This window comes from Salvelinus namaycush, chromosome 21 (assembly GCF_016432855.1).
Source record: "Salvelinus namaycush isolate Seneca chromosome 21, SaNama_1.0, whole genome shotgun sequence".
Taxonomy (NCBI): domain Eukaryota; kingdom Metazoa; phylum Chordata; class Actinopteri; order Salmoniformes; family Salmonidae; genus Salvelinus; species Salvelinus namaycush.
Genome location: NC_052327.1, coordinates 20,537,523 through 20,555,418, shown reverse-complemented (window position 1 = coordinate 20,555,418; position 17,896 = coordinate 20,537,523). Strand labels below are relative to the sequence as shown.

The window sequence follows — 17,896 nt, the reverse complement described above, 5'->3', positions numbered from 1 at the left end:
TCTGTGCACAGGGTTTATGAATATGGAAAAGGAGTTAGAGGTTGTTTATGATAAAATTACTCTTTCCAAAAGTTATCATTAGAGCCCAGTTTCAAGTTTTGTATACAGACAATTACTATCGACTAGTTTTCACCCACATGTGTGATATCACATTGAGACATCCCCAGACAATTATTTATTTTTGCATTCAGTGACTAATTCAATTGCTGCATAGAAAGTCACCCATCACCTTGATCTTGGCAGAGCCAATCTCTTCAGAACAACGACTCACCATAAATTGTGATACGACATTTAATGTACTCAGCATGAAGGGAGAAAAAACAACAATATGGTTGGCAAATAATAGTCAAAACAGCTATATTCCCTCTGTTTCCCAAGGCAGTGTAGGAGTTGTCTGCTTGTCTAAACAGAGGAGAGGTGTGAACTTCACACATTACAGCTGGCACACTTCTTTAACCAGTGAGGGCTGCTGAGAGCCATGGGACTATTGGTCATTGAGAATGATAAGATTCTGCTGAAGGCCGGCAATGTGTTGTGTAGATATAGGATAGTATTTGGGTTTTTATAGTTATTTGCATAATCTGCATTCCAAAACACAAATATAATAATTATAACTGTTTTTAACAGTCCCCACCCACTGGGCACAGACGTCAGTTCAACGTCTAGTTTTGATTTACATTTGGTTGCGTTGTCAAATAATTTCACTGTGAAATCAACAAAAAAAATGTAAGTTGGTTGAAAAAAAATATACTTTTTGCAAATCCAATCAGTTTTCCACATTGATTCAGCGTCATCACATTGCTTTATTTATGGTGTGGAAACAACCTTCAGTCAACCAGTTTTTGTCCTCAATTTAGTGAATTGTTCAAAACAATAATCTCTCCCACCATGAATTCTTGAACTTGATGCAGATTTCATTCTAATCTGCCTGCCACCTAACACCTGGCTCTAGGAGGGTGTTTCCCAGGGACCCCGTAAGTCTAGTGTGATCTGTACTTGGGCACTTTGAAGTCCAGGCACCCTGAAGGTGCCATATCACACCTGCCTGTAGGATAAATTGGGGAGCAGCTCTGGGGTCCTCCAGTACTCCTCACAACCTCTCCAAGGACAGACAGACTGAAGATATTCATAGGTCAGAAAACACTGCAGTAATGGATTCCGTTGATTTCTCTAAACTCTTGTTTCTCCAGGCTGGAGAGCATCTGCTGGACAGTGATGGCTTTCTGAAGCTGAGCTGTCCCAGCTCCGACTCTGGTTATTACAGTGCCTGTAGTAGCCTGTCACCTGCCTCTTCCATTGACTCCTTCTGCCTCTCTCCCCCTTGTTTACAGTGGGGAGGTGGTCAGGAGAAAGACGATTCCAACGCTTCAGGCTGCATCAGCCATGTTGCCAAAAGAAAGAGGATAGAAAAACTCCCAGCTCAGGAGAAGAGGTCTAGGTCCAAGTTCCCTGGGAAGAAGCGGGAGAGCGCCAGCGAGAGGGAGAAGCTGAGGATGAGAGACCTGACCAAAGCCCTCAACCACCTCAGGACCTACCTGCCCCCCTCTGTGGCTCCGGCTGGACAGACTCTGACCAAGATCGAGACCCTGCGCCTCACCATCAGGTACATCTCCCACCTTTCAGCCCAGCTAGAGCTCAGCGAGAAGGAGCCATGCCTGAAAAGAGAGATGGAAACCACACCACGCCAGTATATGCCACAATGCCCTCAGGGAAGCTCCATGTCTGGACAATGGTATCAGGAGAGACTACAGGGGAACATCCAGAGCAATGATCAATACTGTCTGCCACTGGTCACATCATGTACCAACAACACAGAGCCACAACCAGACTACCTGACGTCAGCAGTCTCCTATCAGGACATGACCTTATATCCGGTAAATATGCCTCTATATCACCTCTATAATAGTGTCTGTAATCTTCTAATTGATATTATCCAATAGCAAACCATTGCTTCTGTTGAGAAAGAGCAATTTATAAAGCAGATAGTTTGTATCCCATGTCCTCTTTGAATTCTACATTTTGTCTGAAACTAATAAGAATGTACTCTCTTCTACAGATGTACAACCAGGTGTTCCAAAGTGACATCAAGTCAATTGATATGGCCTACTACCAATAATGAGTGAAGAGGTGAACACACCTGAAGATACAGTGCTTAGATCAGAGACATTATGGACAAAAACATTTACCTAAATATCTATTTATAAACTGTGATACTGACAATTGTTGATTGTTTCAATGAAAGTGATGATATGTATGTAGCTATTTATGAGATTATATTTTTCTAAATCTAATTTATGTGTGTCTTGGATCATATTTTTAATAAAAACAGACAATAATATTGCTGTGTATTTTATTAATTGAATAACTAAACAAACTCGAACATGTTTTGGCCTTCAGTAAGCCTAATTACAATTTATGAAATATATCCATTGACTGATGAATATGATGAATAGTTCAAATGTGGCTACCTTAGTGAGATTAGTAAACAGGCCTACAACATTGTTTGTTTCAACTTTGTAAACGAGTGATATACCTTGAACCTTGATGCAAATGCTTGATGATGAGGATAAAACATCTGATAAAGTTAACTCTAACACATTAGGCCACCAATCCCGTGCAAGGACTAACCTAAGGTAGGCTAATTCTGCACAAATATTATGCCATTTGTAATCGTATAGTATCCCTGAATCATCCTGCATCGCCAAACAACCTTCGCGCTCAGCTCACCTCAGCCTTGCCCAATCTATTTAAAAAAAAAAAACAACAACATTACTGTAGCCAAATATTCGATGAAAATGCTTTGCCTTCATCCTGCTTTCTCAATAGATTGTTTTATTTAGGACATATATGATTTTCATTGCAAACCAGAGATGAGATCTTTGCCAGCTGGGATCCCATGTGGTGCAGCGGTCTAAGGCACTGCATCTCAGTGCAATGAGTCATTACAGTAGCTGGTTCAAGCCCAAGCTGCATCACATCCGGTCGTGATTGGGAGGTGCACAATTGGTCCGGTTTTGGCGGTCATTGTAAATAACAATGTGTTCTTAACTGACTTGCCTAGTTATTTAAAGGTTAAATCATTTTTTAAATGAGGGATGCTTTTTTTTATACAGTAGGCCATATTACTATTGTATCCAACAACAAAAAAAGGCGCCCGGTAAGATGAAAATAAACTTGAGTTAACTATTGACAGATCTGCATATTAGGCTACAGCAGGTCGCATAAACCTAACGTAGCAATCGCAAAAGAAAACACCTGACCCTAGTTTTTGGTTTTCAGCGGAAAAGGAACCTAGGTTGAATTAGCTGTATCCCTGAAAAACGAATACATCCGGTTGTTGGAAACTAATTGTAACTGCGTTTCTTCCTCAAGCGTTGAAGACGGAACGAAGCTGACGTATCACTAGACGTTGGAGAGGAAACGGTATAAACATCCCATGACAAAAACTTTATTTTTATTTTTAACCTTTATTTAACTAGGCATGTCAGTTAAGAACAAATTCTTATTTAAAATGACGGCCTACCCCGGCCAAAACCAGGCGACGCTGGGCCAATTGTGCGCCGCCTTATGGCACTCCCCATCACGGCCGGATGTGATACAGCCTAACATCAATAGCTATACGAAATATATACAATAGTATCTAGTCATGGTACAAAAGTCAAATTTGCTATATTATTCTATCACTCCCCTCACAACCTTTTTAGTATGTGTATGTAAAATGTTAAAAGGCCTAACCAATAACTTTGTGTACTGGATGGTAGATCAAACACATATTCAATCTTCCTTACACAGGGGTGTTAATTGAACCATCATAGGACTTGTAAGGGTTTCAGAGGATTATCAGGGGCTGGAAGTTGAGCTAATTGACAATAAACTTCATTTCTTCCTGGCCTGAGTAAACAAATGAGACCTATAAGCCCAGCAAAAGCCCTCTTTTGTTATTCATTCGGGTACAGACAGCACCATGTTTACTCAAACGAGTAGCTTTTTCTGGGTGAAATATCTTCGTTTCAGATTCCACAAGACTGATCTACAGTAGCCTACATTAATCCAATATCAAGATGGCAGTCATGAGGTATGTTTTTCTGTGCACAGCCATTATATACTGTAAATTGCTTGTAGAGTAAACCTTAAAGAAGGGGTGGGTGGTCAGACTAGGCAGGTGAAGCTTAAATCCCTGCATGTGCTGTGGGTGAGTCAAGGTGACAGCTAGTCCCCCTGCTGTCCATGTGTCCTGATTCCCAGACAGTCAGTGGCAGAATGTCACACTCTGCATCTGTCTCTTTCCCATCTACTTGCTCTTGCCAACACTTTGAAGGCCATTAACATGACAGCTTGACAACCGTTTTGTAATGGACAGGTTGATTGTTTTTCAACAAAATAGCATACAATAGAAATTATTTCTCTGAAACTCTAAAATAATAGAAGTTCATAGACACTCATAACATTATTGTGCTCTGGGAAATTGCAGTATGGTCCACAGAGAAAATTATGGTATATTGACTAAATGTTATCACCAGGAAGTTGCTGACCTTACCCCAACATTTCTGATTTAAAAGCCCAGTGCAGTCAAAAACGTGATTTCCCTGTGTTTTATATATCTTTCCACACTATGAGGTTGGAATAATTCTGTGAAATTGTGAAAATTATGACAATGCCCTTTTAGTGTAAGAGCTGTTTAATAAAAAGACCGCCTGAAACTTCTGCCTGTTTTGGTGGGAGGCGGTACATTAGTTAACAGACCAATTAGAGAGTTCCAAACCTCCCTGCCAACAGCTAGTTTTCAGTATTCCCATCACCACTCCGAGCACTCTGTCAGTCCTAGCAAAATTCTTGCTTGGGAAATTGCTCTTATTTTTGACCATTTTAATTGAAAACAATCACAGCAACGTACTTAATTGTGACCCAGAAATGATTTGTTATTTAGATAAAAACTACTGCATTAGATGTTTAACATACAATTAAAACCCAGCAAATAATCCAAGCACTTTGTCTGCCATAGTAAAATAACATATTTAAGTCTGTTGGACAACCAAAGCATTGAGGAGTTTTTAGGCAATCTCACTCAAAAACCAGTCCCACACTTTCTTCTTGTTCTCATCCACCCATTTGATATTGGCTGTAGTTCTCTCAATGGCCTGCTCCAAAGCCAAGGTCCCTGAGCCAAAACCAATCTTAGAGTTGTCCTCCTTGAATTTCTGGAGCTGACATCATGAAAAACAAAGTTACATTTTAGTCTTAGTAACTATTCCCCAGGTCATTGGTGTGAATGAGAATGTGTTCTCAATCAACTTACCTGGTAAAATAAGGGTTGAATTAAATAGATACAAATGTAGTCAGTATAATTCTTAATAAAGTAAGCTATTTATTAACAGTACAGCTAAAGAAAGTACTGTATACCCAGTCATTGAAACACTTCAATTAAAACATTACCTGCTCAAGTTCAGCTTTCGTTGAGAATCTCATTGTCACACCACTTATAAGATTGGCAAATGAGAAGGATCCAACACCATACCTAGGAAATATGACAATTACAAGTTAATAATGTCCATACACAAACCAAGTATACACTGAGTGTACAAAACATTAAGAACACCTGCTCTTTCCATGACATAGACTGACGAGGTGAAAACTATGATCCCTTATTGATGTCACTTGTTAAATCCACTTCAATCAGTGTAGATGAAGGGGAGGAGACAAGTTATAGAAGGATTTTTAAGACTTCAGACAACTGAGACATGGGTTGTGTATGTGTGCCATTCAGAGGGTGAATGGGCAAGACAAAATATGTAAGTGCCTTTGAACGGGGTTTGTTAGTAGGTGCCAGGTGCACCGGTTTGTGTCAAGAACTGCAACACTGCTGGGTTTTTCACGCTCAACAGTTTCGTGTGTGTATCAAGAATGGTCCACCACCCAAAGGGCATCCAGCCAACTTCAAACAACTGGGACGCATTGGAGTCAACATGGGCCAGCATCCCTGTGGAACGCTTTGGACACCTTGTAGAGTCCATACCCAGACGAAATGAGGCTGTTCTGAGGGCAAAAGAAGGTGCAACTCAATATTAGGAAGGTGTTCCTTCCTTTACTGATATAAGTATAAGTATATAAGTGCCTTTTGGGGGTACAACTTACTGTGTGAACATGTACTCCCAGTTCTGTGTCACAAAGTCCCAAGCCAATGTTTGGCCTTCAACATTACTGGAGATGTACACGATGACAGACGTTGCATCCTGCTTACGGATTTTGTCTGAATCCAAAGTGTATCTCAGGTACCTGAATTGAGTCCATAGAGTATTGATACGTTTAGACAGATTGTTATAATTGACTGTATTTGTCAATATGAAGACAATGGAAAGCGAAAACAACAGTTCAATATGATACAGTGCATTCGGAAAGTATTCAGACCCCTTGACTTTTTCCAAATTTTGTTACAATACAGCCTTATTCTAAAATTGATTAAATAAATACAATTCCTCAGCAATCTACACACAATAGCCCATAATGACAAGGCGAAAACATTTTTTTTTTTTTACAACTTGATTGGAGTCCACCTCTGGTAAAGTCAATTGATTTGACATGATTAGGAAAGGCGCACACATCTGTCTATATAACATCTCACAGTTCACAGTGCATGTCAGAGCAAAAACCAAGCCATGAGGTCTAACCAGAGCCCAGACTTGAACCCGATCGAACATCTCTGAAGAGACCTGAAAATAGCTGTGCAGTGACGCTCCCCATCCAACCTGACAGAGCTTGAGAGGATCTGCAGAGAAGAATGGGAGAAACTCCCCAAATACAAGTGTGCCAAGCTTGTAGCATCATACCGAAGGAGACTCGAGGCTGTAATCGCTGCCAAAAGTGCTTCAAAAAAGTACTGAGTAAAGCATCTGAATACTTATGTAAATGTGATATTTTTATTTTGAATACATTTGCAAACATTTCTAAAAAAAACAATTTTGGCTTTGTCATTGTAGGGTTTTGTGTGTTGATTGATGAGGGGAAATAAACATTTAATCAATTTTAGAATAAGGATGTAACGTAACAAAATGTTGAAAGAATCAAGTGGTCTGAATACTTTCCGAATGCACCGTATGTCTAATAGTATCCTCACAAAATAATCAGATGTAACCTACTTATTCAGAAGTTCATGGTCCTTAGTACATGCCAGAGATGACATCAGTTTGTCTGCATTGCTGGCAATAGTGGCAGTCTTGAACATGTTCCAACCAAAATCCCACTCTGCAGCCCCGCCTGCTGCAATGGCACTGCAGTACACTGTCATCCTCAAATTAGGATGTATCCTGATATCAAATGTTTTACATTGTTGTTACAGGGTAGTATTCTTTGTTGTTGAAAACCACACAAAAATTCCAGATATACGGTAGTATAGGCTAAATTATTGATACCAGACACTTCCTATAGTTTATAAATTAATGGATAACTGTGAACTCACAGATTGTTGTCAGGGTCAGCCATCCATTGACTGAACCAGCTTTTAGTCAGATTCTGACACTCAACCAGTCCACTGCTACAGGCAATCCTAATGGCATTCACCTGGTTGTACCTGGAAGTGAAAGGTATTCCTTGTTATCATAAAGCCTTATACTCCTTTCAGACCACATCAAATACACCATATCAATGCTCTGGGTCATTCCACTCACTGCTCATTATGCCCATCAGGAACTTTACTCCAGTCTGCAGTAATAGTCTTGAAGTGTTGAAAAAGGGGTGTCACTAGATTCCTCACATAATGCTATGACAAGGACAGAGAATAAGATGCTAGGTATGTATTAAAGTGAGATCAGTATATCTATATAAGTCTCGAAATATCTCATGTGTAATTGTCACCAATTAAATGACATTCTACCTGCATAGTCCCATAGACCTCAGTGCGATCAAACATGAGGTAAAAATAATCCAAGTTGTTCAGAGCCGACTCCCACGGTATATATTCAATTTCTTTGGAGAGGTATTTTGTCGTTTTCAGAGCTAATGTTGTGGTAATGAACTTTGCCCTGTGTAGGAAATAAGGTTTAGAAATACAATCACCAAAATATGATGCACACAACACTTTGTGACATTGTGGTGGTTCAAAAACGTCGAAACCCCAACCTTGCTAGATTAAAAGCATCATCCACAAGTTGTGCCCTGTTGATAACTGGTATGACCTGGAAGAAAATAAATCAGACTCTTATCAATGTTTTATTGAAGCAAAATAACAGTAACATGTGATGAGTCAGTTTTTCATTTTACCTGGTGATTGGTGCTCAGTTGGAAGATGAGACGTTGCCAGTTGCCACGGTCATAGTTAACCCTGTAGTATCCAGTCACATTGATGTTTGCTAGTACCCAGTGACTACTTTTCAATTTATTGTTTAGTGCTGGGGGAGGAAATGAATTCATGACAGTGAAGCTACGGAGAGTACATCAAATCTGCATGTTATTTCATAGGACTATTTTATGTGTTCATATTCGTCCACAGTTTTCTACAGACGGCACTAGTTAAGAGGTTTTCTGTATCCGTACCCTCTTTCTCAAGCAGCCATATCTCTTTCTGAAGCACTCCTGCTTCCATCCATTTGATTGGTACTATCCACTCGTACCTAGGCACCAAAATGAACTGGGCTTTTTTATTATATTATATATAATATTCTTCATATGTAATACATAAAAATGCAATGACCAATCATTACATATACAGTGCTTTCGGAAAGTATTCAAACCCCTTGACTTTTTTTTAGGTTACAGCCTTATTCTAAAATGTGTTTTTCTCCCTCATCAATCTACACACAATATATCCTAATGATGAAGCAAAAATGAAATATCATATTTACAGAAGTATTCAGACCCTTTACTCAGTACTTTGTTGAAGAACCTTTGGCAGCGATTACAGCCTCGAGTCTTCTTGGGTATGATGCTACAAGCTTGGCACACTGGTATTTGGGGAGATTCTCCCATTTTTCTGCACAGATCCTCTAAAGCTCTGTCAGGTTGGATGGGGAGCGTTGCTGCACAGCTATTTCCAGGTCTCCCCAAAGATGTTCGATCGGGTTCAAGTCTGAGCTATGGCTGGGCCACTCAAGGACATTCAGAGACTTGTCCTGAAGCCACTCCTGCGTTGTCTTGGCTGTGTGCTTAGGGTCGTCCTGTTGGAAGGTGAACCTTTGCCCCAGTCTGAGGTCCTGATTGCTCTGGAGCAGGTTTTCATCAAGAATCTCTCTTTACTTTAATCCGTTCATCTTTGCCTCAATCCTGACTAGTCTCCCAGTCCCTGCCGCTGAAAAACATCCCCACGGCATGATGCTGCCACCACCATGCTTCACCGTAGGGATGGTGCCAGGTTTCCTCCAGACGTGACACTTGGCATTCAGGTTTCATCAGACCAGAGAATCTTGTTTCTCATGGTCTGAGAGTCTTTAGGTGCCTTTTGGCAAACTCCACGTGGGCTGTCATGTGCCTTTTACTGAGGAGTGGCTTCTGTCTGGCCACTTTACCATAAAGGCCTGATTGGTGGAGTGCTGCAGGGATGGTTGTCCTTCTGGAAGGTTTTCACATCTCCACAGAGGAACTCTAAAGCTTTGTCAGAGTGACCATCGGCTTCTTGGTTACCTCCCTGACCAAGGCCCATCAACCCCGCTTGCTCAATTTGGCCGTGTTGCCAGCTCTAGAAAGAGTCTTGGTGGTTCCAAACTTCTTCCATTTAAGAACGATAGATGCTACTGTGTTCTTGGGGACCTTCAATGCTGCATAAATGTTTTGGTTCCCTTTCCCAGACCTGTGCCTCGACACAATCCTGTCTCGTAGCTCTACGGACAATTCATTCGACCTCATGGCTTGGTTTTTGCTCTGATATGCACTGTCAACTGTGAGACCTTATATAGACAGGTGTGTACCTTTCCAAATAATGTCTAATCAGTTGAGTTTACCACAGGTGGACTCCAATCAATTTGTAGAAACAGCTCAAGGATGATCAATGGAAACAGGATGCACCTGAGCTCAATTTTGAGTCTCATAGCAAAGGGTCTGAATATTTATGTAAATAAGTTATTTCTTTTTTTAGTGTTCTATACATTTAACCAACATTTCTAAAAACCTGTTTTTCCTTTGTTATTATGGGGTATTGTCTGTAGATTTCTGAGGAATTTGTTTTATTTCATCCATTTTAGAATAAAGCTGTAACATAACAAACTATGGAAAAAGTCAAGTGGTCTGAATACTTTCTGAAGGCACTGTATGTCTCTCCAGACCAGTCAGACGTACTTGAAGTCAGATGGTGGTACACTCCCCACGGAATCAGGGTCCAGTAAGAAGTGCTGCTGGGTGATCAGTCCAGTGGCTGTGTTTATGGTGACCACTGGAAAGCCCATCTGAAGGACCCAGCGGTTCATGATGTCATGCACTGTACCAGGAAGTTCCATGTCACTGGCATCTACTGCCTAGAGAGGGAGAAACACAGGAGAACGATTAGAGATAGTATTATGTTCCCTGAACCATAGGAGGGCAGCATTTTCATAAAACTACAATTCAGAAGTCCACATTCTCATTGATATGACTGTAAATAGAATGTGAGCTCGGTCAGTATCATTTGCTGCTGTAAAGGCACACATAATATCCAGGCTGTATCACATCTGGCCGTGACTGGGAGTCCCGTAGGGTGGCGCACAATTGGCCCAGCGTCGCCGGGTTTGGCCGGGGTAAGCCATCATTGTAAATAAGAATTTGTCCTTAACTGACTTGCCTTGTTAAATAAATAAATACATATTCTCCACATTCTGACGGAATGTGTAGTACTGCCACAGATGAATCATTAATTCCAACAGTACAAAGTAACTAGCTGAAAATAGGACTAGCCAATGCACGCTATTGATTGTTTCTAAGGGACTTACTCGTTGTAGATGATCCCAAAGGTCTGTCCCCACTGTGTTGTTGTAGGCAAAGTGATTCAGGTAGCTCTAGAGAAAAATATGTATTCTGCACTTAGAACCATTAATCATAGGCAATATATTCTACAGTTAATAATGAGAAATTGACTTCCAAGGGATCTACTCACTTGTTTTCCTCTCACACACTACACAAACAGCATTCCTTAATGCTTAACATAACTATGATAAATGTGTATCATATCAAGAGAAGATCCTGGGCTGTAGCAGTGCCTTGGGACAGTAAGAAATACATACACTTAGTCCTTGGACGAAGACTGGTTCAGTTAGAAAATCTGACAGCATTCTCAACACTGATGCCCCCTGTAGAGAGAGTACAAATGGCTGAAAACTAAAATGCTTTCAAAACAGAAATAATTAAACAGAAATTGAAGAGTATAGGTTGTAGAACACTATCATTCACAACACTACATTAACACATTTATTTTATTTAACCTTTATTTTAAAAAAAATGTATTCGCACCCCTTTAATTTTTCTACATTTGTTGTGTTACAGCCTGAATTATTTTTTGTGTGATTTTTTTGTGACTGGCAAAAGTCAGATGGTGGTACACTCCCCACATATTCAGAGTCCAGTAGGAAATGCTTGTGTGTGTGTGTGTTTATGGTGACCACTGGGAAGCCCATCTGAAGGACCCAGTGGTTCATGATGTCATGCACTGTACCAGGAAGTTCCATGCCACTGGCATCTACTGCATAAATCCACAATGTCAAAGTGGAATTATGTTTTCAGAATTTTTTCAATTAAATTAAAAATGAAAAGCTGAAATGTCTTGAGTAAATAATAATTCAACCCCTTTGTCATGGTAAGCCTAAATAAGTTCAGGAGTAAAAATGTGCTTAACAAGTCACATAATAAGTTGCATCCACTCACTCTGTGTGTGGTAATAGTGTTTAACATGATTTTTGAATGACTACCTCAACTCTGTACCCCACACATGCAAATATCGTGCATTCAGAAAGTATTCAGACGCCTGGACTTTTTCCACATTTTGTTACATTACAGCCTTATTCTAAAATGGATTTAAAAAATAATAATTCTCCTCAATCTACACACAATACCCCATAAGGACAAAGCAAAAACAGGTTTTAGAAATTTTTGCAAATGTATTAAAAATAGAAAACAGAAATATCACATTTACATAATTATTCAGACTCTTTACTCAGTACTTTGTTGAAGAACCTTTGGCAGTGATTACAGACTCGAGTCTTCTTTGGTATGATGCTAAAAGCTTGGCACACCTGTATTTGGGGGAGTTTCTCCCATTCTTCTCTGCAGATCCTCTCAAGCTCTGTCAGGTTGGAGGGGAGCGTTGCTGCACAGCTATTTTCAGGTCTCTCCAGAGATGTTAGATCGGGTTCTGGCTGTGCCACTCAAGGACATTCAGAGACTTGTCCCGAAGCCACTCCTGTGTTGTCTTGGCTGTGTGCTTAGGGTCGTTGTCCTGTTGGAAGGTGAACCTTCGCCCCAGTCTGAGGTCCTGAGTGCTCTGGAGCACGTTTTCATCAAGGATCTCTCAACTTTGCTCCGTTCATCTTTCCCTCGATCCTGACTAGTCTCCCAGTCCCTGCCTCTGAAAAACATCCCCACAGCATGATGCTGCCACCACCATGCTTCACCGTAGGGATGGTGCCAGATTTCCTCCAGATGTGACGCTTGGCATTCAGGCCAAGGAGTTCAATCTTAGTTTCATCAGACGAGAGAATCTTGTTTCTCATGGTCTGAGAGTCCTTTAGGTGCCTTTTGGCAAATTCCAAGCGGGCTGTCATGTGCCTGTTACTGAGGAGTGGCTTCTGTCTGGCCACTCTACCATAACATCCTGATTGGTGGAGTGCTGCAGAGATGGTTGTCCTTCTGGAATGTTCTCCCATCTTCACAGAGGAGCTCTGGAGCTCTGTCAGAGTGACTATCGGGTTCTTAGTCACCTCCCTGACCAAGGCCCTTCTACCCCGATTGGTCAGTTTGGCCAGGCGGCCAGCTCTAGGAAGTGTCTTGGTGGTTACAAACTTCTTCCATTTAAGAATGATGGAGGCCACTGTGTTCTTGGGGATCTTAAATACTGCAGACATTTTTTGGTACCTTTCCCCAGATCTGTGCCTCGACACAATCCTGTCTCGGAGTTCTACGGACAATTCCTTTGACCTCATGGCTTGTTATTTGCTCTGACAACTGTGGGATCTTATATAGACATGTTAACCTTTCCAAATCATGTCCAATCAATTGAATTTACCACAGGTGGACTCCAATCAAATTCTAGAAACATCTCAAGGATGATCAATGGAAACAGGATGCACCTGAGCTCAATTTTGAGTCTCATAACGAAGGGTCTGAATACTTATGTAAATAAGGTATTTCTGTTTTTTATAAATTTGCAAACATTCTAAAAACCTGTTTTCGCTTAGTTTTTTAAAAAGTTTTAAAAAAAATCCATTATAGAATAAGGCTGTAGCGTAACAAAATGTGGAAAAAGGGAAGGGGTCTGAATACTTTCCGAATGCACTGTATCTGTAAGGTCCCTCAGTTGAGCAGTGAATTTCAAACACAGGTTCAACCACAAAGACCAGGGAGGTTTTCCAATACCTTGCAAAGAAGGGCACCTATTGGTAGATGGGTAAAAAATAGCAGACATTGAATATTCCTTTGAGCATGGTGAAGTTATTAATTACACTTTGGATGGTGTATCAATACACCCAGTCACTACAAAGATACAGGTGTCCTTCCTAACTCAGTTGGCCAATGGTGACGTTAAAACAGTTTCAGCGTTTAATGGCTGTGATAGGAGAAAACTGCGAATGGATCAATAACATTGTAGTTACTCCACAATACTAACCTAAATAACAAAGTGAAAAGAAGGAAGCCTGTACAGAATACAAATATTCCAAAACATGCCACCTGTTTGCAACAAGGCACTAAAGTAATACTGCAAAAAATGTGACAAGGCATTTCACATTTTGTCCTGATTAGAACGTGCTGTGTTTGGGGCAAATCCAATACCACACATTACTGACTACCACTCTTCATATTTTCAAGCATACTGGTGGCTGCATCATGCTAAGGGTATGCTTGTAATCGTTAATGACTGATAGGTTTTTCAGGATAAAAAAGAAACGTAATGGAGCTAAACACAGGCAAAATCCTAGAGGAAAACCTGGTTTCGTCTGCTTTCCACCAGACACTGGGAGATGAATAAACATTTCATCAGGACAATAATCTAAAACACAAGGCCAAATCTACACTGGAGTTGCTTACCAAGAAGACAGGGAATGTTCCTGAGTGGCAGAGATACAGTTTTGACTTAAATCTACTTGAAAATCTATGGAAAGATGGTTATCTAGCAATTTCCAACAGCCAATGTGACAGAGCTTGAAAAAATTTGGAAAGAATAATGTGCAAATGTTGCATAATCCAGGTGTGGAAACTCTTAGAGACTAACCAAGAAAGACTCACAGCTGTAATCTCTGATTTTCACTTTGTCATTATGGGGTATTGTGTGTAGATGGGTGAGAGTTTTTTAATGTAATTCATTTTGAATTCAGGCTCGAACACAAAATGTGGATTAAGTAAAGTGGTATGAACACTTTTCTGAGGGCACTGTACATGAATGTTTTGACTGAGTTCGTATTGTCTTATGTTTACCTTGCTGTAAGAGATGACATCAAACTGTTCACTGATTTGCTCAGGCTTCTGGATGTCATCGTCTTTGGAGGACAGGGGGTGAGAGGAAGCCAGGGCATCCACTGCAAACACCCTGTGCACATCATCAAGAACTATGAGATCTTTCTGTGGAGGAGAAAGATAGGGCTGTAGTATACTGTACATGTTGTGACTTTCAGTGACTGCTTGTACACAGAAAGGTAGATTACTAGTCACATTTGGCACCACTATCACCTTTTTATCAAATGCTAACGGGAGGGGATGGATGTGTGTCTTGTCTTAATGGGAAACCTTACCACGTTCCAAGTGGATTCAGCGTAATCAGCCCCAAGATATGACACGTAGGATGCAAAGCCCTCATTCAGCCAGACTTCATTCCACCATCTCAGGGTCACTAGATTTCCAAACCACTGACAAAAAGAAAGACCATGACAGATAAAATGAAATTAATGTTTGAATTCATCTTTTTAAGAACGAGCAATGATAGTCTGATTCCCTGGACTGTATCCTACCATGTGTGCAAGTTCATGTGCAATGATGGTGGCTGTTCTCTCCTTGTTTCCATTGGAGGATGTTAAAGGATCGTAAAGCAGATTTGTTTCCCTGTAGGTAACTAGTCCCCAATTCTCCATGGCCCCAAAATAGAAGTCAGGAAAGGCAATCTGGTCTATACAGGGATGTTTGAAAAGAAATTCAAAAATTATTTTATTTTCCAAAACAAATCATGATGATATCATTTGCAAATCATGTGGTCAATTTAAAATCTTACCTGATTTGGAGAGAGGGTAGGTGGTATTGTAATAAACCTCAAAAAAGGACAGGATTGGTCCTGTTAGATTGAGCGCATATTCTCCATGTCCTTCACTGATGGCTTTTCTACGAGCCCAGATCCGAATCTGCGCGGACAGGCCAGGAGATTTATTCCATTCACAACTTACTGATGTAAACACTTACAGTACACTTTGTACTGCAAACACCCACCCAACATGGACAAGAACCATCACTGGTTAGATTACTGTTGAGAAAGTACACAATACATCCACAGACTCAACAAGAGCGTACCTTGTATGATTGTTGTTACTGCAGTTGAAATTATGCAAAGATTGAGTTGATTTCATTACCAGAATATCTCCCTCCTGAGCGCTGATAAATGAATAGTCACAGACAATCAGGGCCAGTAGGTAGGTTGACATGCTCTTGGTTGGCTCAAATCTGGTCTGTGTGACAGCCTCTGTGTATACAGTGGTGTTAACTATTTTTAAAGAAGATCAGAAACAGATTGTCAGGACAATATGATCCCTTGAAAGAAGGGCTGTCAAATGGTTTCAGTATAAACAGTAACATAATACAGTATTTAGTTTAAAGGTGCAATATGAAGAAATCACTCCGCCATTTCCTGGTTGCTAAAATTTGAATAGTTTGCCGAATTTCAGTTTATGTGACGAACAAGCAATGCATAGTGTAGAGAATCATTGCACCATCTAAACCGCTGTGAAATATATTTTCATTAACCAAAAATATTAGATTTTCAGCTGTTTGAAGCTGGTGTACAAAACCGAAAGTAAAAGACGCAAAAATGAAATTTAAGATTGGAAGCATAGAAACAGCACGCATAGAACATATCTACAGCTTTTTAGACCTGCTTTCATAACTTATATTTCTATGTGAATTTGGTCAGGTCGCCCAAAAAGTTACATTTTGCAGCTTTAAATACTTTGATTCCTGGAAACTAGGGCTATGTTTGGATGCATATAGCCGTTTCAACTAACCTTGCTCCTTGCCGTTTGACAGAGCCACAGTCCCACGGGGATGGAGGAGTGTGATGTGGAAGACGGCTTTCCTCGCAGGCTCATCAAAACAGGGGAAAGTTTTCCTGGTGTGAGTAGGGTGCATCTGAGAGGTAGCTACAACCCTGTGAAGGACAAGCATAGTTTGATTATTACTGAGTCTGTGCATGGAAAAATCAAGAGTATAAGGTGTACCACCATTGAGGTTATACCATTTAGACATACATTCATATTGCAGACAAGATTCATGATATGCATAATATTACGTAGCTGAGTATCTGTGTATTGTTGTTCAAAGGTTGGTAAACAAACAGCATCTGGGACATTTTAAAGGGAAGACTAATCACTCACTCCTCTAAAGCTACTTCCTGTTTGACTGTGGGAGAAAAACTTCAGGTTCCTGTTTTTCAGTGGAAACCCACCTCTTGATTTGTACATATTTACGATACACAATTTTGCTGAATGTAAATGATTAGATATGATTGAGTTTATTTAACCTATTAGAATTTTCAATGCAGTATGACACTCAGTGCTGAAAAGTTTTGTGAGAAATGGAAGAAAATATTAAACATTTAAGTCATGTAGCAGATGCTCTTATCCAGAGTGACTTACAGGAGGGGAGGGGAGGGGGGGTTACTAAGCTATATGGAATTGTTTTAAGAAAGTCATACCAAGGATCATTTAGCTATGTGATTATGAATGTTAAGACCCCTTGAAGTATCAATTTATTTTTGGCCTTACTGCTATTAGCCCATAGAAACACATTGAATAACAGATAACAGTCCCAAAAAATATCAAAAGGAAGTTTGTTCTGAAGTGTCTCTCCTATATCTGAGAGACGTGAGATAGATCAGGAAACATTTGTTTGTTTTTTACATGTATTTAACCACATATTTTTGGCATTAAACAGTCTCAATATATACAGTGCCTTCGGAAAGTACTCAGACCCTTGGACTTTTTCCACATTTTACAGCCTTATTTAAAATAATAATAATAATTTAAAAAAAATGAAATACTCAGCAATCTACACACAACACCGCATAATGATAAAGTGAAAAACTGTTTTTTACAACTGTTAACAAATGTTTTAAAAATAAAAACAGATAACCCTTATTTACATAAGTATTCAGACCGTTTGCTATGAGACTCGAAATTGAGGTCAGGTGCATCTGGTTTAAATTGATCATCCATGAGATGTTTCTACAACCTGATTGGACATGATTTGGAAAGGCACACACCTGTCTATACAAGGTCCCACAGTTGACAGTTCATGTCAGAGCAAAAACCAAGCCATGAGGTCAAAGGAATTGTCCGTAGAGCTCCAAGACAGGATTGTGTCGAGGCACATATGCAGTCTGCTGCATTGAAGGTCTCCAAGAACACAGTGGCCTCCATCATTCTTAAATGGAAGAAGTTTAGAACCACCAAGACTCTTCCTAGAGCTGGCAGCCCGGCCAAATTGAGCAATCGGGGGAGAAGGACCTTGGTCAGGGAGGTGACCAAGAACCTGATGG

General features: G+C 40.2%; 2 protein-coding genes across 2 annotated transcripts; one reads left to right on the top strand and one right to left on the bottom strand.

The window, feature by feature from the left end:
- The first annotated feature begins 478 nt into the window (after positions 1-478).
- LOC120065816 (mesoderm posterior protein 1-like) lies at positions 479-2,116 on the top strand. The gene is made up of 3 exons (XM_039016867.1): positions 479-529; positions 1,191-1,874; positions 2,057-2,116. The coding sequence occupies exons 1-3, from the start codon at positions 479-481 to the stop codon at positions 2,114-2,116; spliced, it is 795 nt and encodes a 264-aa protein (XP_038872795.1).
- A 2,870-nt stretch (positions 2,117-4,986) lies between these two features.
- Positions 4,987-16,503, bottom strand: LOC120066645 (aminopeptidase N). Its single transcript, XM_039018075.1, has 19 exons — positions 16,365-16,503; positions 15,717-15,847; positions 15,365-15,491; positions 15,108-15,262; positions 14,892-15,005; positions 14,578-14,721; positions 11,178-11,243; positions 10,887-10,952; positions 10,261-10,436; positions 8,527-8,603; positions 8,254-8,381; positions 8,113-8,168; positions 7,868-8,015; positions 7,662-7,753; positions 7,454-7,564; positions 7,134-7,301; positions 6,133-6,273; positions 5,434-5,515; positions 4,987-5,204 (listed from the first exon to the last, which is right to left on the bottom strand). Exons 1-19 carry the CDS (start codon positions 16,486-16,488, stop codon positions 5,052-5,054), a joined length of 2,259 nt encoding a protein of 752 aa, XP_038874003.1. The 5' UTR covers positions 16,489-16,503; the 3' UTR covers positions 4,987-5,051.
- Between the last annotated feature and the right edge of the window lie 1,393 nt (positions 16,504-17,896).